Here is a 19,274-nt window from a genome sequence, read left to right on the forward strand (position 1 = left end):
TTAATTTTTAAAAAGTCTAAGATTGCTAACTTAAATATTGTTACATCTGAAAAGTAGCTTTACAAAATAAAATTACGGTAAATCACACATTTTAAAATTCCTTTATTCCAAAATTTGTTAATATCTTCTTTGTAGATATTTTTGAAGAAATGTAAAAAAGGCACATGGATATAATAGGAAGTACAAAATGTAGACATGACACATTTTTTAATTGTCAAAAACAGAAGTTTAAAACTAGAAGAAATATTAAAGGACCATCTGGCCCAAACTCTATTTTGACATGAGTAAAACTGAAACCCCAGAATGTTTGCAGGATCTTTTCCTAGGTATACTCCTGTGTTCCACTCTGTCCTGGTTGGGTTTTTTGCTGCCTTAGTATTAAAATTATGTTATTATATTATGAAATTATATTAGCTCAATTAAATTATATTAGCTCCATGTAATTGTACATCAGTATAAATAGAACTGCATTTTCATCACTACAAACCTGTAACCTAAAATGTAGTATGACACTAATTTAGAAGGTGTCTGCTGCCTTTCTAATCTGTAACCTCTTAACTCTCCTTTTTAGCCTTTTTAGTTTCTCACTCCACTTCGTAATTATATAAAGATCTAAATATTTGTGCCTTATTTTACAAAATAAAAGTTTTGAGAGTAGGGCTCCCAAATCCAGCAGAGACACTCAAACAGCAGGGCGTGATTGCCTGTTTGGGTACAGTGCAGAGCTGTCAGGTCAGGTGCCACTAACAGGGAAGAGCTCGTAACTGGAAAGCCAGGTCCTGTCAGCTGTCCAGACTAGCTTATGGGTGGGGTTGGTTTCATTGTCTGGCACCTCATTTTGTCACTTTGATTTTTAGCAATTAGGCAGCACCTCTACATACGAAATGTTGGCAGTTTTCTTGAAGAATAATGAGCTAGTTAAATGATAACAGTTTCTGCCCTCATCATAAAAACATTTTTTATTGGTCTTTTATCACCTGCTGGTATTGCCAGGTTGTTGTTATTTGGTACTAATATCTTAATAATATTGGTTGGTAGGTTTCTTTGAGGAAAAGGAAACCTCAAAGTTTATGATATTATTTTTTCATGTTAGTATTTTTAATCCCTTATCAACTATAGTAATGCATTCTGTCTCTGGGTATTATCTCCATATTTGTGAAGAAAACATTCCAGCCATAAAATGATGCACAGTGCTCTTCTCATCAAATATTTTTGTATTCTTTCCTTTCTCAAGATGTTGGTAGAAAAGGTGATTAAATGAGTAAGCTTTCTTGTATTTATTTATTCTAACCTACAACAGTTTCAAAATTAACATTTTATTCAAATGATCAAAAAAAGTTCAAATGAATGATACTGTATTTCCTTATAAGGTACTTACTATCTAAAAGACTTGTAAATGGGCTTGATAAATATTAACAAAAAAAAAAATAAAGCTTTTTATTGACCATCCAGGGAGAATAAGCACATTGCTTTTTTTTTTTTTAAAGGGGTATAGACACATGTTTTGAAGTACTCAATATGAATTTTGAAATCAGCTATACCTCTTTCATGTTTTAATGTTAATTTTAATGATTAAGAACATTTTAGGTCATGAAATGAAAGAAGAAACTTTTCACCTTTGTAGAATTTATGATTTCCTTCTTATCAGGGAATATTGTATTACTTGGTTATTCTTTGTTTTTCCAGATGGGTGCATGTTTTTCAAAGGTTTTTAATGGATGTCCCTTGAAAATTCACTGTGCAACATCATGGATAAACCCAGACACAAGAGGTAGTACTATATGTTTCTGTGTTATCTTTCTTACTGTTTTTTAACATGAGGCCATGAAAGCATTCAGTTTTCTTCATGTTCAGAATACCCTTCTGAAAATTTTTTTGTTATAATTTTAAAAAATTGTTCAAGGTAAATATGTTTCTCCGTGTTATTAGCAGTGTTTGAAGTGACCTGTAACACTAAAATTTCACTGTGTGGTCCCCATATCAATAGAGTGAAACCATATACTCTATGCCACCCTGATTTCCTCCAAAGAAGTTTTTTTCTGTAGCTGCACGTTCAGTATCTTTGTGTTTTAGGTATAGCTGTTGTTAAAGGAGTTAACTGCCAAAGGTCCAGGATGTAGTGAACACTCTAGAGGGCCTCTCCACCTTAAAGGGAGTCATAGTAAGAATCGTTGTCATTAGTCACTGACAAAAGACAACCAGCATTCTCTCACTATATATCTTAGTATCTGTGTATGTAAGAGCTACATGAATACATGCCTGCACGTCTTACTAAATCTTTTAAAAATCCAAGGTAGAGGAACTTGTATTTCCCAAGTAGGGAGAATGACATTAAGAGAGGTTCATTGTTTTGTCACCAGTCTGGGGTATAGCTGCACTTGGAATCCTGTTCATTTGTAGGGTCGGACTACAAAGCTTATGCCTTTAATCTGCCAGCACTAATCCTAAATACTGGGCAGTATAGGAATGCTCTTGACATTCTCAGTTGTTCTCAGCCTACTTCAGTTTAGTGTGGAGAAGTTCTTGACCTATTGTTTTTTATTATCAAAAGCAGCTCAGACAGGACTGTGTCTAAACTACCATGCTCTAGCAGATACTGGGTACCGTAGCAGGTAGCCAAGTTTTAGTTAACTTTTTGAATAGGCAGTAGCCAGATCCTGGTTTGTTGGGGTTTTGTTTTGTTTTTGTTTTTAGATCCTAGTGTTTCAGTGACGCTGCTTATAATGGTAGCTCATCTGCAAAAATATTTTGTATCAGTTCTTCTGTATTTATATTCTGTACATCAAATGTACATGATCCTCTCTTAAAGGAATTGTAGAAAAGAAGCTACAGATTCTTTGCCAGTCCTCAGCACCCTCTGATATGTGAGGAGCCCTAGTATTCCAGGCTTCAGAACCTCTTTATCTGCTTTGAGGCTAGTATTTACATATAGCTCAGCTCGTTAAGGTAGAGTGTTTAGCCACTTAGTTGTATTAAATTATATTTACTGCTTAGCCATCACGTAATTCTTTCTTCATGTTAATACATATTTACTTAATTTCTATATAAATCCTTTTTGAAAGTATTTTACATATCAAAACCGGTGAAATACTTTGTCATTTCAGATCAGTACTTGATATTTGGTGCCGAAGAAGGGATTTATACTTTGAATCTTAATGAACTTCATGAAACATCAATGGAACAGGTGTGTTATTTTGTATTGTCCCTTTTTTAAAGTTACATATAGATAGTAGGCAAGAAATAAGTTTCAATTCTAGGATTTTTTGCTTCTTGTATCCATAAGAGCTTCACAGAGCATATTGTATTTGTCAGGTCCCAAGGACACATTCGCAGGACTAGTCCTTGCCCTGCAGGACCTCATGATGTAATAGAGAAAGAGATGTGGCAGTTACTGCAACACTCTGCTGTCACCTTAGAAGTGAGCACAGGTCGAGGCCACAGAGGTGCAAGTCACTAGCCCCTCCTCTGGGCAGGTGAGAAGAGACCATTCATGGCAATGAGCGGAAGCTTCCCAGACAGATAGAGGGTAAATATGAGGGCGTGGAGTTGTGAATCAGCATGGGAAGATGGGAGCCGTGACCAGTCTGACTGGAGAATAGGATTACTGCAGCATGGGGACAGTAGGTGGAGGTAGGTGGGGTGGACAGCTGCCAAACCCCTGGGCTTGGGCACCAGGCTGATGACCAGGTCCACATTTTAGAACTATCTGCAGAGTGATGAGAGATGGCAGGAGAGATTTTGGTCAAAGGGTGAAGAAGTGTTGAATCGGGGCAGAAGTGGAAAGGACAGAAAGGGGTTTGGAATTGTATGGGGACATTGGTTATTGTCCCAAGGACTGGGGGAAGCTTTTGGCATTTAGTAGCCAAGGGCCAGCAAAGCTAAACAACCTGCAAAATGGTAACGATGGTGTTAGTAGCTAATACCTATACAAAACTTACTGGAGGCCAGATACTATATTTACACTTTTTAAAAAAGATTTATTTATTTATTCCAGAGAGAAAAGAGAGAGAGGAGGGGCAGAAGGAAAAAATCTCAAGCAGACTCCCCGATTAGCGGAGCTCAATCCCATGACCCATGAGATCATGGCCTGAGCTGAAACCAAGAGTCAGACGCTCAGCCAACTGAGCCACCCAGGCACCCCTGCCAGATACTGTTTTTAATGTAATTAACTTACTTAATCTTCACAACAACTCTCAAAGATAGATACCATCATGGATCACATTTCTGTTGAGAAATCTGAGGCACGGAAGGGATTAGTAACTTTCAGAGATCGCACAACTATTAAGTATCTGAACTGGGTGGGATATGAACCCAGGCCAGCTGCCTCCAGAGGCTGTATCCTTAATTGCTTCACCACAGTGCCTCCCCCACCTGTGTGGCTCCTGTGGAGAAACACCAGACTTAGAGAAAGACTAAAGAGCGGGAACTGGCATATTAAATGATCTCTTCAATATGAAAGCAGGAAAAAATCTAGGTTGACTCCAGGTCTCCAGCTAGTGAATGACAAGTGCCACCTGTCAGGGTATTGTGTACAGAAGGGGAAGTAGGTTTGAAGGGCATGATAGTGCATGAAGTTTGGTCACACGGAGTTTTGGGTGCCTGTGGGATGTATAACTCAGTGTCCATTATCAATATAAATTGATTACAAATACAATGGAGAGAAAAAAATATGTAAGTAATGGTATTTTCTTCATAACCAAACATTTCCATCTTTTCTCATTGCAGCATTTTTTTTTTAAGATTTTATTTATTTGACAGACAGAGATCACAGGTAGGCAGAGAGGCAGGCAGAGAGAGAGGAGGAAGCAGGCTCCCTGCTGAGCAGAGAACCCAGTGCAGGGGGTTGATCATGACTTAAGCCGAAGGCAGAGGCTTTAACCCACTGAGCCACCCAGGTGCCCCTCATTGCAGCATTTTTTAATCAGATTTTCTAACAAGATCCTAAATTGTATGATACACTGTAAATCTTTCAATCTGGATGGAAGTGGTATATAATGAGGTGGCTGAAAAATATTAGGAACTAGAGAAAAATGGAAAGGGTCTTGTATAATTGTACTTATAATTACTAATTGTAATAATCAGTAAATAACTCAAAGGTAGTGATATTTTTCTTGGCTATAATAAGATTTAAAAATCACCTTATAGGTAACAATATTAATTGTAAGAACAAGGGTAACTTCATGCATAAGTGGGGTCAGCATTTATTCGCCTAATTCAAGGGACTGTTAAGTGAAGGTGCCCACCAACCCCATCTGGTCCCAGTCTTCAGGAAGTCCCCTCCTGAGATGCTTCAGCACTGGAAACTACACTGTTTGAATAATATAGTCTGAGCTACACATGCCCTACAAAGTGAAAACTTTTCCCTTGCCTTTGAAAAGTAGGGAATGAGAATATGTGCGACCCAGAGTTTTTTTTATCTTGTTATGAAATTAGGTGGATTTTCTCTGTTCTCTAGAAGAAAGAGACCAGGTGGCATGAGTCTGTTAGGGGAAGATGCTGAAAGGAGAGGAGATGACACCAAACAGGGTCCTGATTTTAAATTTTTTATCTGCTTTGATTCCTTACAGCTAACACTCAGTGAGTGCGCCACATATGCCCGTCTTCCACGCCCTTTTCTTGTTTAATCACCACAGCCAGCTCTGTTAGGTCTAGGTGCTCCATTTTACAAATAAAACACTGACTCACAGAGATCACATTATCCAAAGTCACAGTCACTGAGAAAGCAGGTATCTGAGTCTGTGCAAACTGTAGAACCTACTCTTCTTAACTACTGTATACCTTCAATAAATGGATTATTTCACCCAGAGCCTGCTTTGCTAGAGGAACTTAACATTAGAAATCTAGAAAAGCTTTAGGGTTTTATTAAATGTGGCTAAAAAACAAAAATCCAGAGCAAAGTCCACTTAATAAAACTTTGCATAAATACTTTTTCATTGTCCCTGTGTTGACAGTTTATTATGTGAGGAGTTTTTGTCCTGCCCTAGTACTTTGTATGTTTGTATTAAACAAACTAACTCACTTACGTTTACAAATAAATCATCTCACAATAGACCATAGATTTAATAGTAGAGAAATACTTTTGATGGTTTTTCTTAATGAAGATAAACCCAGTTCAAGATAGTATTAAATATAAAGCAACTTCTTGCTGGGCTCCTGGATGGCTCAGTTTGTTAAGTGGCTGCCTTCAGCTCAGGTCATAATCCCAGGGTCCTGTGTTTGAGTCCTGCATTGGGCTCCCTGCTTGGTGGGGCGTCTACTTCTCCCACTGTCTCTACCTGCCACTGTGCCTACTTGTGCTCTCTATCTCTCTGTCAGATAAATAAAAATCTTTAAAACAAAACAAAAACAGTTTTTGCTACTTTGATAATATACTGCTATATGGCTTATAGTAAGTCACTGCCCCTCACTCTGCCTAATTTTCTCAATGTAGCCAATGAATTCCCAATTCCAATATGGATTTTTTATGACTAGCATAAAATAGGAAATGTTTATGTCATTTCAGTCTGAGACACAGCAATAGACACATTTTTCAAAATTAAAAACTATGGCAAAAATACAGCCTAGAGAACATAGTCAATAATATTGTAATAACATTGTATGGAGAAAGATGGTGACTACAATTTAACCGTGGTGAGCATTGGATAATGTATAGAATTTTGTGCACCTGAAATTAATACAATGTTTTATGTCAACTATATTTCAATAATAGTTCTTTTTAAAACTATATTGCCATATCTTATTTGTTTGGAGAAATTAGATACTTTATGTGAGTATATTTTGCAAATAAACAATCAGATTTTACATGAAGTAGCTTTTACTTTGTTCTTTCCCTTTTATTATTACCTTTTCTCCTTTAATTATCCAGGGACATCATTGTGACTTTGTGCTTTAATAAAGTAAAGCCCTTAGAGGCCTTGGTATGTTTCATTTGTCCCTTCATTCTCTCCCTTCCCTGCCCACATCCCAGTCTATTTTGGAGTAACTGAGTAGGAGCTGCCAGAGCAAACCCGGCGCTTGGGTTTATTAAATCAGAATGCTTCATTATATTCATCAGTGGCTCTCAGACTTCGGTATGCCTCAGAATCATGTGGAGGGGCTGGTTAATACTAAATTGCTGGGCCCCCTTTCAGAACTTCTACTTAAGTAAGTCTGGGGTGAGGTCCAAGAATTTGCATTTCTAATAAATGCCCCCGTGATGCTAATAATGCTGATGTGGATGGAGGGACCACTTTGAGAACCACTGGGCTTCATAATAATATGTATTAATGAGAGCAGTTACGTTTTTCCTTCAAAGAATATGGACTGTGTTCCATGGATTCCCTTGTTTTTGCCCTAAATACTAATCACTTTCAAACTTCCAGAGCTGCCTGTCAGTTCTTATGGACTGTTTCAGAAATGAATTCCATATCTGTATTCTTAATTATTTGTACATTTTCATCTTTTTCCCTCAACCTTTTTTCCTCCATACCTAGTGTTTCTATACCCTATGTTCCACTGCACCATGATTCTTTTTTGTGTCTCTTCTGCTAGAGAAGCTGGGCATGTCCATATGCCTAGATAACGAAAGTATCTAGAGAAGTACACATGAAAGTTAATTATTTAACCCCAGAACCAAAATAAAGGAATAGACATTTGGAAATGTCCTTTCTCCCTTTGCATTTGGGATTATATAGTTTTTAACCATAAGGGAGACTGGAACTAATCATATCATATTGAGACTTAGGTAATGAAATTATATCGCTGATTTACTTATTTTTCTCCCATATAAATATCATCTTGTTTTAAATGTCTTCTAAAATGAATGTCTATTGAAAATAAATTTCTTTTTTAAGGCTAGCCCATTGATAAGACAGGTTACATAGTTAATTATGTACATATTTATGTTACTATTTTATGTTATCTTTTGTAAACTTTGCACTTTTTTTTTTTTTTAAACCAGCTATTTCCCCGAAGGTGTACATGGTTATACGTAATGAACAATTGCTTACTATCAATATCTGGTAAGTCTTCGTTTTTTACGTATCTTAAAATTATTCCTATTTATGTTACTAGCTTTTATTATGCTGGTTATTTTTCTTTACAGGTAAAGCTTCTCAGCTTTATTCCCATAATTTACCAGGGCTTTTTGATTATGCAAGACAAATGCAGAAGTTACCTGTGGCTATTCCAGCACACAAACTTCCTGACAGGATACTGCCAAGGTAACTGTACATTTACTTATGTGTCATCCTTAGGGGTAGTACGTTAATTAATTCTAAATAACAGTTATACTACAGAAATTGAAAAAAGCACTCACTTTGGGTTAGTAGAAATCATTTGTAATGAAAAAACTGTGAGAGGTAATATATTTTCACAAGAACTGGAAGCACCTCTAGAATTTTAAAACTGATGTTTTTCACAAGATTAAAACTAATTTTTTTCTATGATTTGCTAGTAATTTTCCATCCCATACAGTGCTTTTGACATACTGTGTTAATTTTAAATAAAGTGAATTTTTTTCAAAGTACAGTTTCTAAACTTAGAAAATCAAAATGATTTATTAAATCAAGGTTTTCACATTAGAAAACAGTTACTTAGGAATTGAGGGGTTTTGTTTTTCTACTTTCGGGAATATTTCATTTTGCTCTCTCTTCCTTTGGTTATTATCATGTTGTGCCTCATTTGTTGACCAAAAGGTCTTTGGAGTCTAGTATAAATTGTATTTTAAGAAAACATTGTACTGTAGCCATTCTTCCTTTACCATCTCAGTTGTAGAGCAACTAATCTACACCCTTGGCTTTCAAGTACCTTGAAAAGCTGTTATTCTCAATTGCTGAGTTTACAGTAGAGTTAAAATTTGCCCCATTACGCAAAAGATTTTAAGCTTAACCTTTTTGATGAAAATCATTTAAAAATTATACTTCTTGCTTTTCTGTCTTCTTAAAAGATTACATTGAGTTTAACTGGATCTTTTTATGATGACTCAGAGTTGCAACTCTGGGCTTGATTTATGATACTTACATTATAATATCTACAACTGGAGTTAGCTATTATCAACCCCAAGAATGGGCTCAGGGAGTTTCTTTCTTTAGATAGTGTTTGTCTGTCCCTCTTTTTCTCCCAGCTGCTACTTGGTGCTGTTGATTTTCTGTCTTCATATATAGCACATCTCCATCTAGTTGTCTGACTTGATAATCCTAAATTCCTCTGGCCATGGAAACTGACCACCAAGCTTTTAAAGTATATGTAAGGAGGGCATCTGGGTGGCTCAGTCGTTAAGTGTCTGCCTTCAGCTCAGGTCAGGATCCCAGGGTCCTGGGATTGAGTCCTGCATCAAGCTCCCTGCTCATTGGGGAGCCTGCTTCTCCCTAGCCCTCTGCCGCTCCCCCTGCTCATACTCTCTCTCTGTCAAATAAATGAAATCTCTAATAAAAATAAAAATATATGTGTGGTACAAGAGCCCTCCAAGGAGTATAAAGCACATAAATTTTAATGTATTCACTTATTTTTATATCATTTTGTCAGAGACATTTGGAGCTTATTTGAGCTTATTTGTAGCTGTGTTCAATTTTTCAAATTTTAACTGAATATATCAGATGTGCAGAAAGTTTCCTAGTATACACATGAGACAGAATTGAATGATGTATTACCTCTTCCTTTAAGGAATTTCCATAGAAGAAGATGCTATCTCTAAGAGTACTTTAGATCTGGGCTGTTATGTCACGTAACTTTGTGATAGTCAGTCTTCAGTGTTAGTAACACTCAGCAGTGTTTCCTTCTCACTTTCTCCAGTTTTCTTATCAAGAAATCAGTTGCTGTAAAATCTACTCTCAGTCTCTCATTTACTGGCTGGAAATCTGAGAACGTTTTTTGCATGATAAAATTTTGTGTGTGTATTAGTACCAGCTCTTCTACTGTAAAGTGAACACAAATTAAACTTCTTTGAGCATCTTGTAATGTCCTGTGGTTCTCATTATAAATCTAGGTACTCACTGTCTGGTACTGTAAAGCTGCTTTAGGAAAGAGTAGGCTTTGGGATCTAGTTAGACTTGATAAATCCTGCCTTGTTCACTTAGTAGGTTTGGGACCTTGAATAAATTATACAACCTCTCATCTGTAAAATGGAACCAGTATACCTATCTTGTAAAGTTGTTTTTAAAATGATATATTATGTATGTATAGTATTTGCCATGGTTTCTGGCACCTGGTAGTGCCGGAGATCTTAGTAAGATCTCTTACTAAGCAGATCTGTTGTCATCATTGTTAGGCAAGGTAATTTGAACAATGTCTGTAACGTAACCTAAAATAGCTTACAATAAATAGACTGAGAGGGACACCTGGGTGGCTCAGTTGGTTGGACGACTGCCTTCGGCTCAGGTCATGATCCTGGAGTCTCGGGATCGAGTCCCGCATCAGGCTCCCAGCTCCGTGGGGAGTCTGCTTCTTTCTCTGACCTTGTCCTCGTTAATGCTCTCTCTCACTGTCTCTCTCTCAAGTAAATAAATAAAACCTTTAAATAAATAAATAAATAAATAAATAGACTGAGAATGTTGGTTCACTTCGGATTCTAGTTAGCTGGGTGCTGGTAAATAAATTTTACTGCCTTATTGCAAAATCATGATTTAAAAGTAAGGTAAGTCTATATAGATCACTGGAGAAAATTGTAAAATTTTGATAATATTTCAGTGTGCTGCTCACAGCTGTTCTGAGTAGTTTCATTATTGTTAACCCTCAGTTGTACTTAGTAGTTGATCTTGCATTAACTGCGTAGTATTCTTTACAGTCTTTCAGAACCTTGCAGTCAGTTAATCCTCCTGGGTTTTGACAGATTCAGTAACTTAACCTGTTAAGTAACCTTGGAACCCAGGGGACAATTTCATAAGTGCAGACCGGGAGCATTAAGTTTGTTGCAGTGGAAATCTATCAAGAGTTTGATTCAGATTTTTTTTAAACCCTAAAAAGCACTTTGGTTCAAGCAGTTTACTTAATTTAAAGGTATGGGGAATTTTTGTTTTGTTTTAAGTTATATGAAATTTCACTGTATGTAAGGGGTATTTTTATAAATATTAATATAATGCATGAATTGGAACATAAAACTCTTCCCAATATTAATGTAGTTGACGGGAACAATAGGTGCTTTAACCCAAAATTTGAATTCAAGGTATTCTAGATCATCATTGTCATTTAGTGCCTCAGTATCTGATGAATTAGTCATTGTTTAGGTACCATAATATTAACCAAATTCTAATTCACACACATAATGTACTTACAAGTGGTAACATTTTAACAGCTTCTCTTGCAAGCTCAGAATACTTTTTAGTGAAACTGATCCAGAATTATAAAAAAGAAGTAGATTTCTTTTTTTGAAGTTGAATCACTATGAACACTACAGTTAGACTTAGGACACTAGATTAGAATTCTTTCTTCTTAGATTTGCTAACTGTATGACCTTGAGGAAATTATTAAATCTAACCCTCAGATTTCTGTGCTGTGACCTTTCTTGTGGCATTATCAGAGGGACTGACACAGAACATGTGAAATTCATGGCAAACAATAAGGTCTTATTTGTAAATGTTAGCAATAGTTATTAAAGATTTTTATAAATATAAACATCAGCATATAAAACATATTAAAAGCCAAAGTTACAATACCTCAGCATTATATGCTTTGTTATTACTCAGTTGCCAATTGTATGGTGACAGGAACACCCATCAAGATTATTCTGAGCTTGTTTGGAATGGTATTGAACATCCCATGCATGCTTTACTATTTTATTACCAGCAAAGCACAGCTTTGTTTTGTTTTGTTTTAAAGACATGCAGAACAATGACCTCTAATCTGTGGCACATTTACAATTGTAAAAGAAATTTAAATATGTGTACAGAAATGGGAAGTATAATTTGACATTTGTGTAACTTTACACTAACAGTCTGTTTTATCAACTTTCATTATAAAAGACATTTGAGTTAATGTATATTTTTTTAATTTTAGTTTTAAAAAATAATTTTAAATGAATTTTTCATACTAAGTTTGAATCAGATATTTGCAGAACCCCTAAAGGACCTTTGCCAGAAAATCTATATCCCATTCTTCCTGAGTAGAGAAATAAAAATGTCTAAAAAAAGTTCTTAAAAATTGTTTTAGTGGTAAGACATTTTACATAGCTTCAGCTTATTATATGTGCTAAAAATATATTTCCTCAGTTTATGGCTTATCTTTTTACTTTCTTAGTGGTATCTTTTGGTAAACCAAAGTTTATATTCAACAAATTGCCATCTGTAGTTTGTGGTGGTAGGGATCCATCCATGAAAAAGTATCAAAGTTTATTAATATTTTCCTGTTTAATTTGTCCTTTTTGCATTTTTTTAAACAAATCCCAAGGTCTGTTCTTCTAAATCTAAATATTTTACAGTCTTATTTTTCCATACTTTAATAAATCCTTAATCTACTTGGAGTTGGTTGGAGGAGGGATGAGAAACAGATCAAATGTATTCTTATTTTTAATAGATGACCTAGTAGATTTAACAACTCATCCTTTCTGCACTGATCTGTAATGATACCATTATCATATACTAACTTCACCTACATGTGTTATATATTCATTTTCATTTACATTTAGGAAATTTGCTGTATCAGCAAAAATCCCTGAAACCAAGTGGTGTCAGAAATGTTGTGTTGGTAAGTAAACTATTCCATAACATGTAGCTCTCCTGCTTTGCAGAATAGATAAGAATAACAGTGTGGGGCTCGTTTTTAAATCTAGTATAAAACAGTACTTCTCCAGGCATTCTGCCAGTTATAGTTTATTTTTCCCCCTTAGGTAAAACAAATGTCTTGCCCATTCAGTTTCCATGTAAACTAAACCTAATATAGTACCTTGCACGTAACAGTTGTTTTGCAGATAATTTATTAACTGGATAAATGGAGAAAGTAGGATGACTTTTATTACAGCACTTTATCATACCCTGTTCTCCAGGGGTCCTGCTCCTTATCCACTCACATGCTGCTCGGTAATGGCTTAAGAACTGCATTTATTCATTCAGCGTATATTTTTATGCCTTTAATATGTAAAACCCTATGCCTGTGACATGAAAGTTGTAGTTTCCCTGTTCACACACCACGATCCTAAAGTCTTCTTCCTCCCCCATCACAATCAGCTGTTTTATTTGCATGGAGCAAAAGCAAACAAGAGTTGCCTTGCCTTACCTTAAAAACCTCTGAGGCTTTATTACTTGTAAACCTGTATTTTGAGAGTTGAGTAGTAATGTCTTCATGTCGCTAGAACCAAAGCATCACTGCCTCTGAACATTACCACCCAAAGCACCCTTAGTCACCTGTCCCTCAGTGTGCCATAGTCTCTCAGTTTGGCGGCTTCTCCCCAGATGTACTGCGGAGCCTTCCTTCGGGATCTTGCTGCCGCACCTAATCTCCCTGCTGCTGTACGTGAGACCTAAAATCTTTCTTCCCACCGCCAGAACCCATAATAACCACCTGTTTCGTCTGTGCATAAGACAAAAGTCCTGCTCATGGTGGAGGAGGTTCCAGCTTTTACTGAAAATGTTTTCGCCCTGCAGTCTAATTGGGAAATTGAATTCCGGCCAGCTGATGTTCGTTTGTGTTCAGAGCATGCGACTGCTGTTGTTAGGACTTTCTGTATGATAAGAGAACTTACATATACTTTTTTGCCTTGACAGTGCGAAATCCTTACACAGGCCATAAGTACCTATGTGGGGCACTTCAGACTAGCATTGTTTTATTAGAATGGGTTGAACCAATGCAGAAATTTATGTTAATTAAGGTAAGCATGAAAAGCAACCTCAGTCATTCTTAGTATAAAAGCTTCATTAAGTTAATTTTCCTATTCTTTCAAAAAAAAAAACGTTTTTTTCTTTTTTCCCCGTTTCTTCTCAAGCTAATTTCATGACTTTGTTTTGTGTGGCAGGGTAGTGAAAAGCTGCCTGACTGTAAGGAAATCAGTTGGCCAAATAGAACTTTTAGAAGAGACTAGAGAAATAGTTCAGGGAAATGGCAGTAGGAGTGAGAAATAGCCTCTCACAGACAGTCTTGTGTCCAGAACAGGGGTGTGTGAAGAAGCAGTGGGGTGTTGTTTGAATATATTCTCTGGTTGACCCACTCCATCACGGAGGTTGGCATTTGGCCTAAGAGGACTAGGGATAACCATAGAGAGAGGGAACTTATTTACTTGAATTCTGTGCTTAACTGTTAATTTGCCCAGGCCTTCCCATGTGTGGATTATTTTGGGGGATGGGTTTCATGCCTAAGTTTCTCTAGAATCTTTAATGAATATTCTTTAAAATATTTAATATTACTCAGCTGTAACTTAAAATTGGAGGAAAAACTAATAAAATGGTTCACTCACACCAGGGAAATACCAAATAGATTTTTTAAAGCTGATTTCTTTGCTATTTAATATAAATTAAGTAGTCTTATTTCCTGAGCATTTGAGATGTCCCTGGAACTTGGGGTCAGAATATAACTGGAGTGGATTCTTCCTAAATTTTACAGTACAGCATTAAGGTATTTAAAGTATTGGATTCCTGTTATTTAAATTTCTATAAGTGATTAAGGAATCTGGTTTTAATTTCATACCACTATTTATTAACCTCAACATTAAGTAGGGCTAAAGAAATGGAAAAATAGCTTCAAGAGATTTGAACCCATTGAGGTGCTATTGCCACAAATCACTGAAACAAAAATTGTTTAAATCAAAAGCTGAAGGGGAAAAGTAAGTAACCGTATAAACTGTCTAAAGCAGAGCTTCTGGATACAGCCCATTTATGGCAAAAAACTGTTTTGTTCTTAGCTCCTCTTTGTTCTTGCCTATTTGACAAAAGCACACCTTCTCCTAGATGGGAGTGGTCAAGTGCACACCATTTGATATTTCTGCAAACCTTCCCTTCCCTGTCTTCTTCCTACCATTCCCCCTTTAGTCTATTTTAGATATATCCTCTCTATTCCTTTCATTCCTAACCTCTGTCAGAATGAAAAATAGTTTCATTAGATCAGTGTTCAGAGATACAGTCTGATTAAACCTAAGGATGAATGAATTTTTTGTGTCACCTGATATGTTATACCACTTATCCCAACATAATGGAAGACCATTCTCCCTGTTAAAGGGATTTTAGGTATGAAGAATATGCAGGAGAAAATATATACTTAGAAGACATGGGGAGCATAAAAATTACCCATCCACATCTTCTCTTTTCCATGACTTCTGTAGTCCAGGGGAGCCTGGCTCTGACTAATTTAATGAGGCCTGTTGCTAGTGTTCTAAGATACTATAAGTAACTTAAAATACAGTCTCCCTCAAGACTTCCCACCTTCCCATTTTTCTTAAACTCCCTGAGCTCTCTGTAGGCTCTTACCCTGAATCTCAACCCAATTCTCCTTCTCCTGTCTCTCTCAAGATATTGTGGGTATTTTATTTCTGTATTTGACTTTATTGTGACTAGTGTTTATGATGTTTCTATTCTACAGTCTTAAAAGATGTGTTCAAAAACATTTTTATCCTTTCTGTAGTCTTCCTTCCTCTTAATGACATTTTTGACAGTTTTTGCTTCATTAGACTACATTTTCATCAAAAGTAAAAGTTAGAAATTAAAGACCTTGCCAGCAAACAATTATGTATTTATTACAAACCAAGCAAAACTACAGAGACAAAAATAAGATGTAGTTACTGGCCTCAAGGACCAACACCATTAGTAATTGGATTTAGAGCTCTTAGACAGAAGTTCTCTTCTATTAATGACTTAACAATACTTAATAGAAGCTAAATAGAATTATTCACAATCTCTTGGTTTTCTTATTTGCTGACAAAAAAAGTTAAACAGAGGCATTTTTTCCTGCTTTACTGCTCTTAATCACATTTCAAAGAGAATTATTTTGAATACTTTGCCTTATTAAAAATCTGACTGATGTTAGGCAAAGCCTATTCCCCAGGTAATGAAAGAGCTTCTAGAGAGGGGGTTTGATGAGACGTGTCTATAGCCATGGGGTGGAGGTCGTCTGGCAGCCCCAGGAAAGGAGGGGATATGGATGGGAGCAGCAGGTACACAGAGAGCTTTACCTTCTAGGTGCAAGGACCACATTGTATTTTCTAACACTTTGAGAGTAGTAGCCATGGTAGCCCCAATTCACCTGTTTCTTTGCTCCAGACTTCATTATCTTTAGAATTTACAAGTTGCTAGGTGAGAGAATAAATTCAGTAGCTTTGTTAAATACTAATAATACTAACCTTTTGGGAAATAAAATGAAAATACAGCCCATTTATAAGAGAAACAGAAATATAAATATATTAACAATGGGCTTATTAAAGTATGTGTAAGACTTGATATTTTTTGGAAAAACAACTTTATTGTGAAGCACCTCAGAACTCCCCATGATCCCCCCCCCCCACCAAGTCAGCTCCCTTACTTTCCATTTTTACTGTATAAGCACACTCCCCTAAACATTACCTGATTTTTCAACAACGTGTAAGTGGAATCGTAAAGTATGTATTCATTCGTATCTGGCATCATGTTTGTGTCGTTGGGATACAGCTGTAGTCATTCGTTTCATTTTCATTGCTCTAAGTTCCCGTTGTGTGAAATGCTGAATATGGTGTCATTTTATCTGTCTACTGTTGATGGGCATTTGGGTTACTTCCACTTTTTTGTTATTTGAACAAAACTGCTGTGAACATTTTTGAATATGCCTTCTATCCACATGCACACTTTTACTGTCCAGAACATATAACCAGAGCATTATTGCAGGGCCCAGAGGAATGCGTATCTTCAACAGAAACAGATAACGTAGTTAACCTGTGTGGCTGCACCGTGTAGTTCATGCTTTAATCACCTTGTGAGTGTTGGGTTCATGGTCAAAGGAGCGAGACTGATACAAAGCGAAGGTCAAGCAAAGCTTTATTTTGTGCCAAGCATTGAGAATCAAACTGACCGGCCAGGGCCATCCCTTGCAAAGAGGTGAACCCTCTCTTTTTTACAGACTAGCTTTTAAGGGCAAAGGCCATGTGGTTGGGCCTGGCCATGCACAGGTGACCAATGAGATTGTAACACAGAGAAAGCTGCCAGTCCTGCTAGGTCACACATAAGTGACCAATTGAGTTACAATTTACCCTATAGTAGATATTTGAGCTAGCCTATCACCTTGGTCAGAATTGGCACCCATACTCCTTGGTAGCTAGGGAGACCATATGCGCCCCCACTGATTGGATACCTCCACCGGCCTGACCCACCCTTGTATTTGGGCTTTGTTACCCGGGACTGGTTTCCAGGACTTTTTTTTAAGTAAGTTCCCTGAAGGGGGAAGGATGGAGCTGCTCTGGCTAAATAGGCCCTTACAGTGAGCATTCGTCTGCTCCTCTCCTGGTAACACTTGTTATTGTCAGTCATTTCATTTTAGTCATTCGGGTGGATAGTGTCTCTTGTAGTTTAATTTCCTGATCACTGATGATGTTAATGGTCTCCATCTATTTTTCTAAACTTACAAAATATGAACTTTAGGCCTCTCGTAGCAATATAAAATAATTAAAAATAATTTCGAAGCTATGCAAAATTAAAATTGTTTACATTGTAACAATTTGTGAATAGTCACTTGAGCTATAAGGCTAAATTTCTCTTATTTGTGGTTTTTTTCTGTCCACTTACAAGAGGAATGTTGCTTGCTAATTAGCATTTCAATGCTCTTACTCATGTTTGCTTGGTTGGATAAGAAGATGGAGAATAACAGGCACATCGAAGTGGATGACAGGAGGCTCTGCCACAAAGGGGTGGGCAATGCTAGGCCAGTCACCAAATTTCTGGGTCTCTGTTTCCACCTCTGAAAAGTGAGGGTTGAACAGATGATTTCTAAGTTCCGTTCCAGCCCTAATGTCCCCAAATTATGTGATTTTTGACTTAAAAAAGATTTACGGTGCTAATTTTTCTGCATATCCAAAGTTTCTGTGACAAGAAGCAATCTTTTTAGGAGAGAGTTATGTTCTATATTTTCATAGAGCTAAAAATTCTTAATGGTGTTCTCATGAAATTACTTGATTTTTATTTTCCTTTGTTTAAGATACTTTCATTTCTCTCTCCAGCACATAGATTTTCCCATACCGTGTCCACTTAGAATGTTTGAGATGCTGGTAGTCCCGGAGCAGGAGTACCCTTTAGTCTGTGTTGGTGTCAGTAGGGGAAGAGACTTCAACCAAGTGGTTCGATTTGAAACAGTCAATCCAAACTCTACCTCTTCGTGGTTTACAGAATCAGGTTTGTGATTTTTACTGAATTACTAAGGCCAATATATTTGATTTTATAAGTAATAAATTTACCATATCTCTTATTAGGCAAAAACAGTGCATAAAAATCCAATCTAGGATAACTTATTAAACTGGAAAAAGAGAAGATGGCTTGCTTTAAAATAGTGAATTTGTTTGAAGCATTTGAAACATCAGGTGTTCCCCCAACCTGAGTGTGCTTCGGAATCACCCAGAGGCTTGCTGGCCCCCACTGCCAGAGCCCTTCATTCCCTAGCTCTGGAGTGGGGCCCATGGATTTTCATTTCTATGTGTTCCCAGGTAGCACTGATGGTGTTGATACAGCAGCCACACTTTGAGAACTACACATAGACACATATGTCCAGGCCTAGAAATGTTGATTGAAATAAAAGGAAAAACTGCATTGAGTATAGTTTATTTTCCATTATACTCCTCTGTAATTGATACACGGGTACTGTGCAATAACGTTAATAAATGTTTATTGATTTGTAACTAGGATATAAATTATAACTAAACAGCGATTTCTGAAATATTAGAGGGTATTTGAAAATAATTCTTTTATATAAGTTGTTTCCTTAAATTTTGATCTGTGTTGTCCAGTTGCATAGTAGATCTTTCCTTCATAGTATCTTAGGAAATAATTCCAATTAATGAGCTTTTTACAGAAATTTGTTGATAGTTGATCAACCTTCAATTTTGTTGTTGTAGTCAGTACATTAATAAAACCTGTGTTTCATGGTAAATAAATCTTGATTGAACTTTTACACTTTAAAAAAAAGTGACCTGAACAATCTTTTTTTCTTATGTTTAAAGCTCTGTGTTTATTACGGAGCTCTTTTTGATGTTTTTCCCTTAAAAATAACATTGTACAATGTTTTGCTATAAAATAGTGGCTGTTTTAGAAGGCACTTTTTATATATTTAGAGAATTGGGGGGAGGAGCAAGGGGCAAGAGGGCTGGGGGAAGTTAGGGAAAATCTTAACTGGGCGCTGTGTGCAGTGCAGAGGGCTCAGGGCAC

The 19,274-nt window shown here is 36.6% G+C and overlaps 1 protein-coding gene across 9 annotated transcripts in view; it reads left to right on the forward strand.

The window, feature by feature from the left end:
* Window positions 1-19,274, forward strand: part of MAP4K3 (mitogen-activated protein kinase kinase kinase kinase 3) — a 209,373-nt gene that overhangs the window by 179,564 nt on the left and 10,535 nt on the right. For all 9 annotated transcript variants that reach the window (XM_059188514.1, XM_059188516.1, XM_059188515.1 and 6 more), the window contains 7 exons: window positions 1,687-1,771; window positions 3,105-3,184; window positions 7,940-8,000; window positions 8,084-8,201; window positions 12,599-12,657; window positions 13,674-13,777; window positions 18,077-18,248. In XM_059188514.1, the coding sequence (XP_059044497.1) occupies window positions 1,687-1,771; window positions 3,105-3,184; window positions 7,940-8,000; window positions 8,084-8,201; window positions 12,599-12,657; window positions 13,674-13,777; window positions 18,077-18,248 (679 nt within the window). The remainder of the gene's footprint in view (window positions 1-1,686; window positions 1,772-3,104; window positions 3,185-7,939; window positions 8,001-8,083; window positions 8,202-12,598; window positions 12,658-13,673; window positions 13,778-18,076; window positions 18,249-19,274) is intronic.

This window comes from Mustela lutreola, chromosome 9 (genome assembly GCF_030435805.1).
Source record: "Mustela lutreola isolate mMusLut2 chromosome 9, mMusLut2.pri, whole genome shotgun sequence".
NCBI lineage: Eukaryota > Metazoa > Chordata > Mammalia > Carnivora > Mustelidae > Mustela > Mustela lutreola.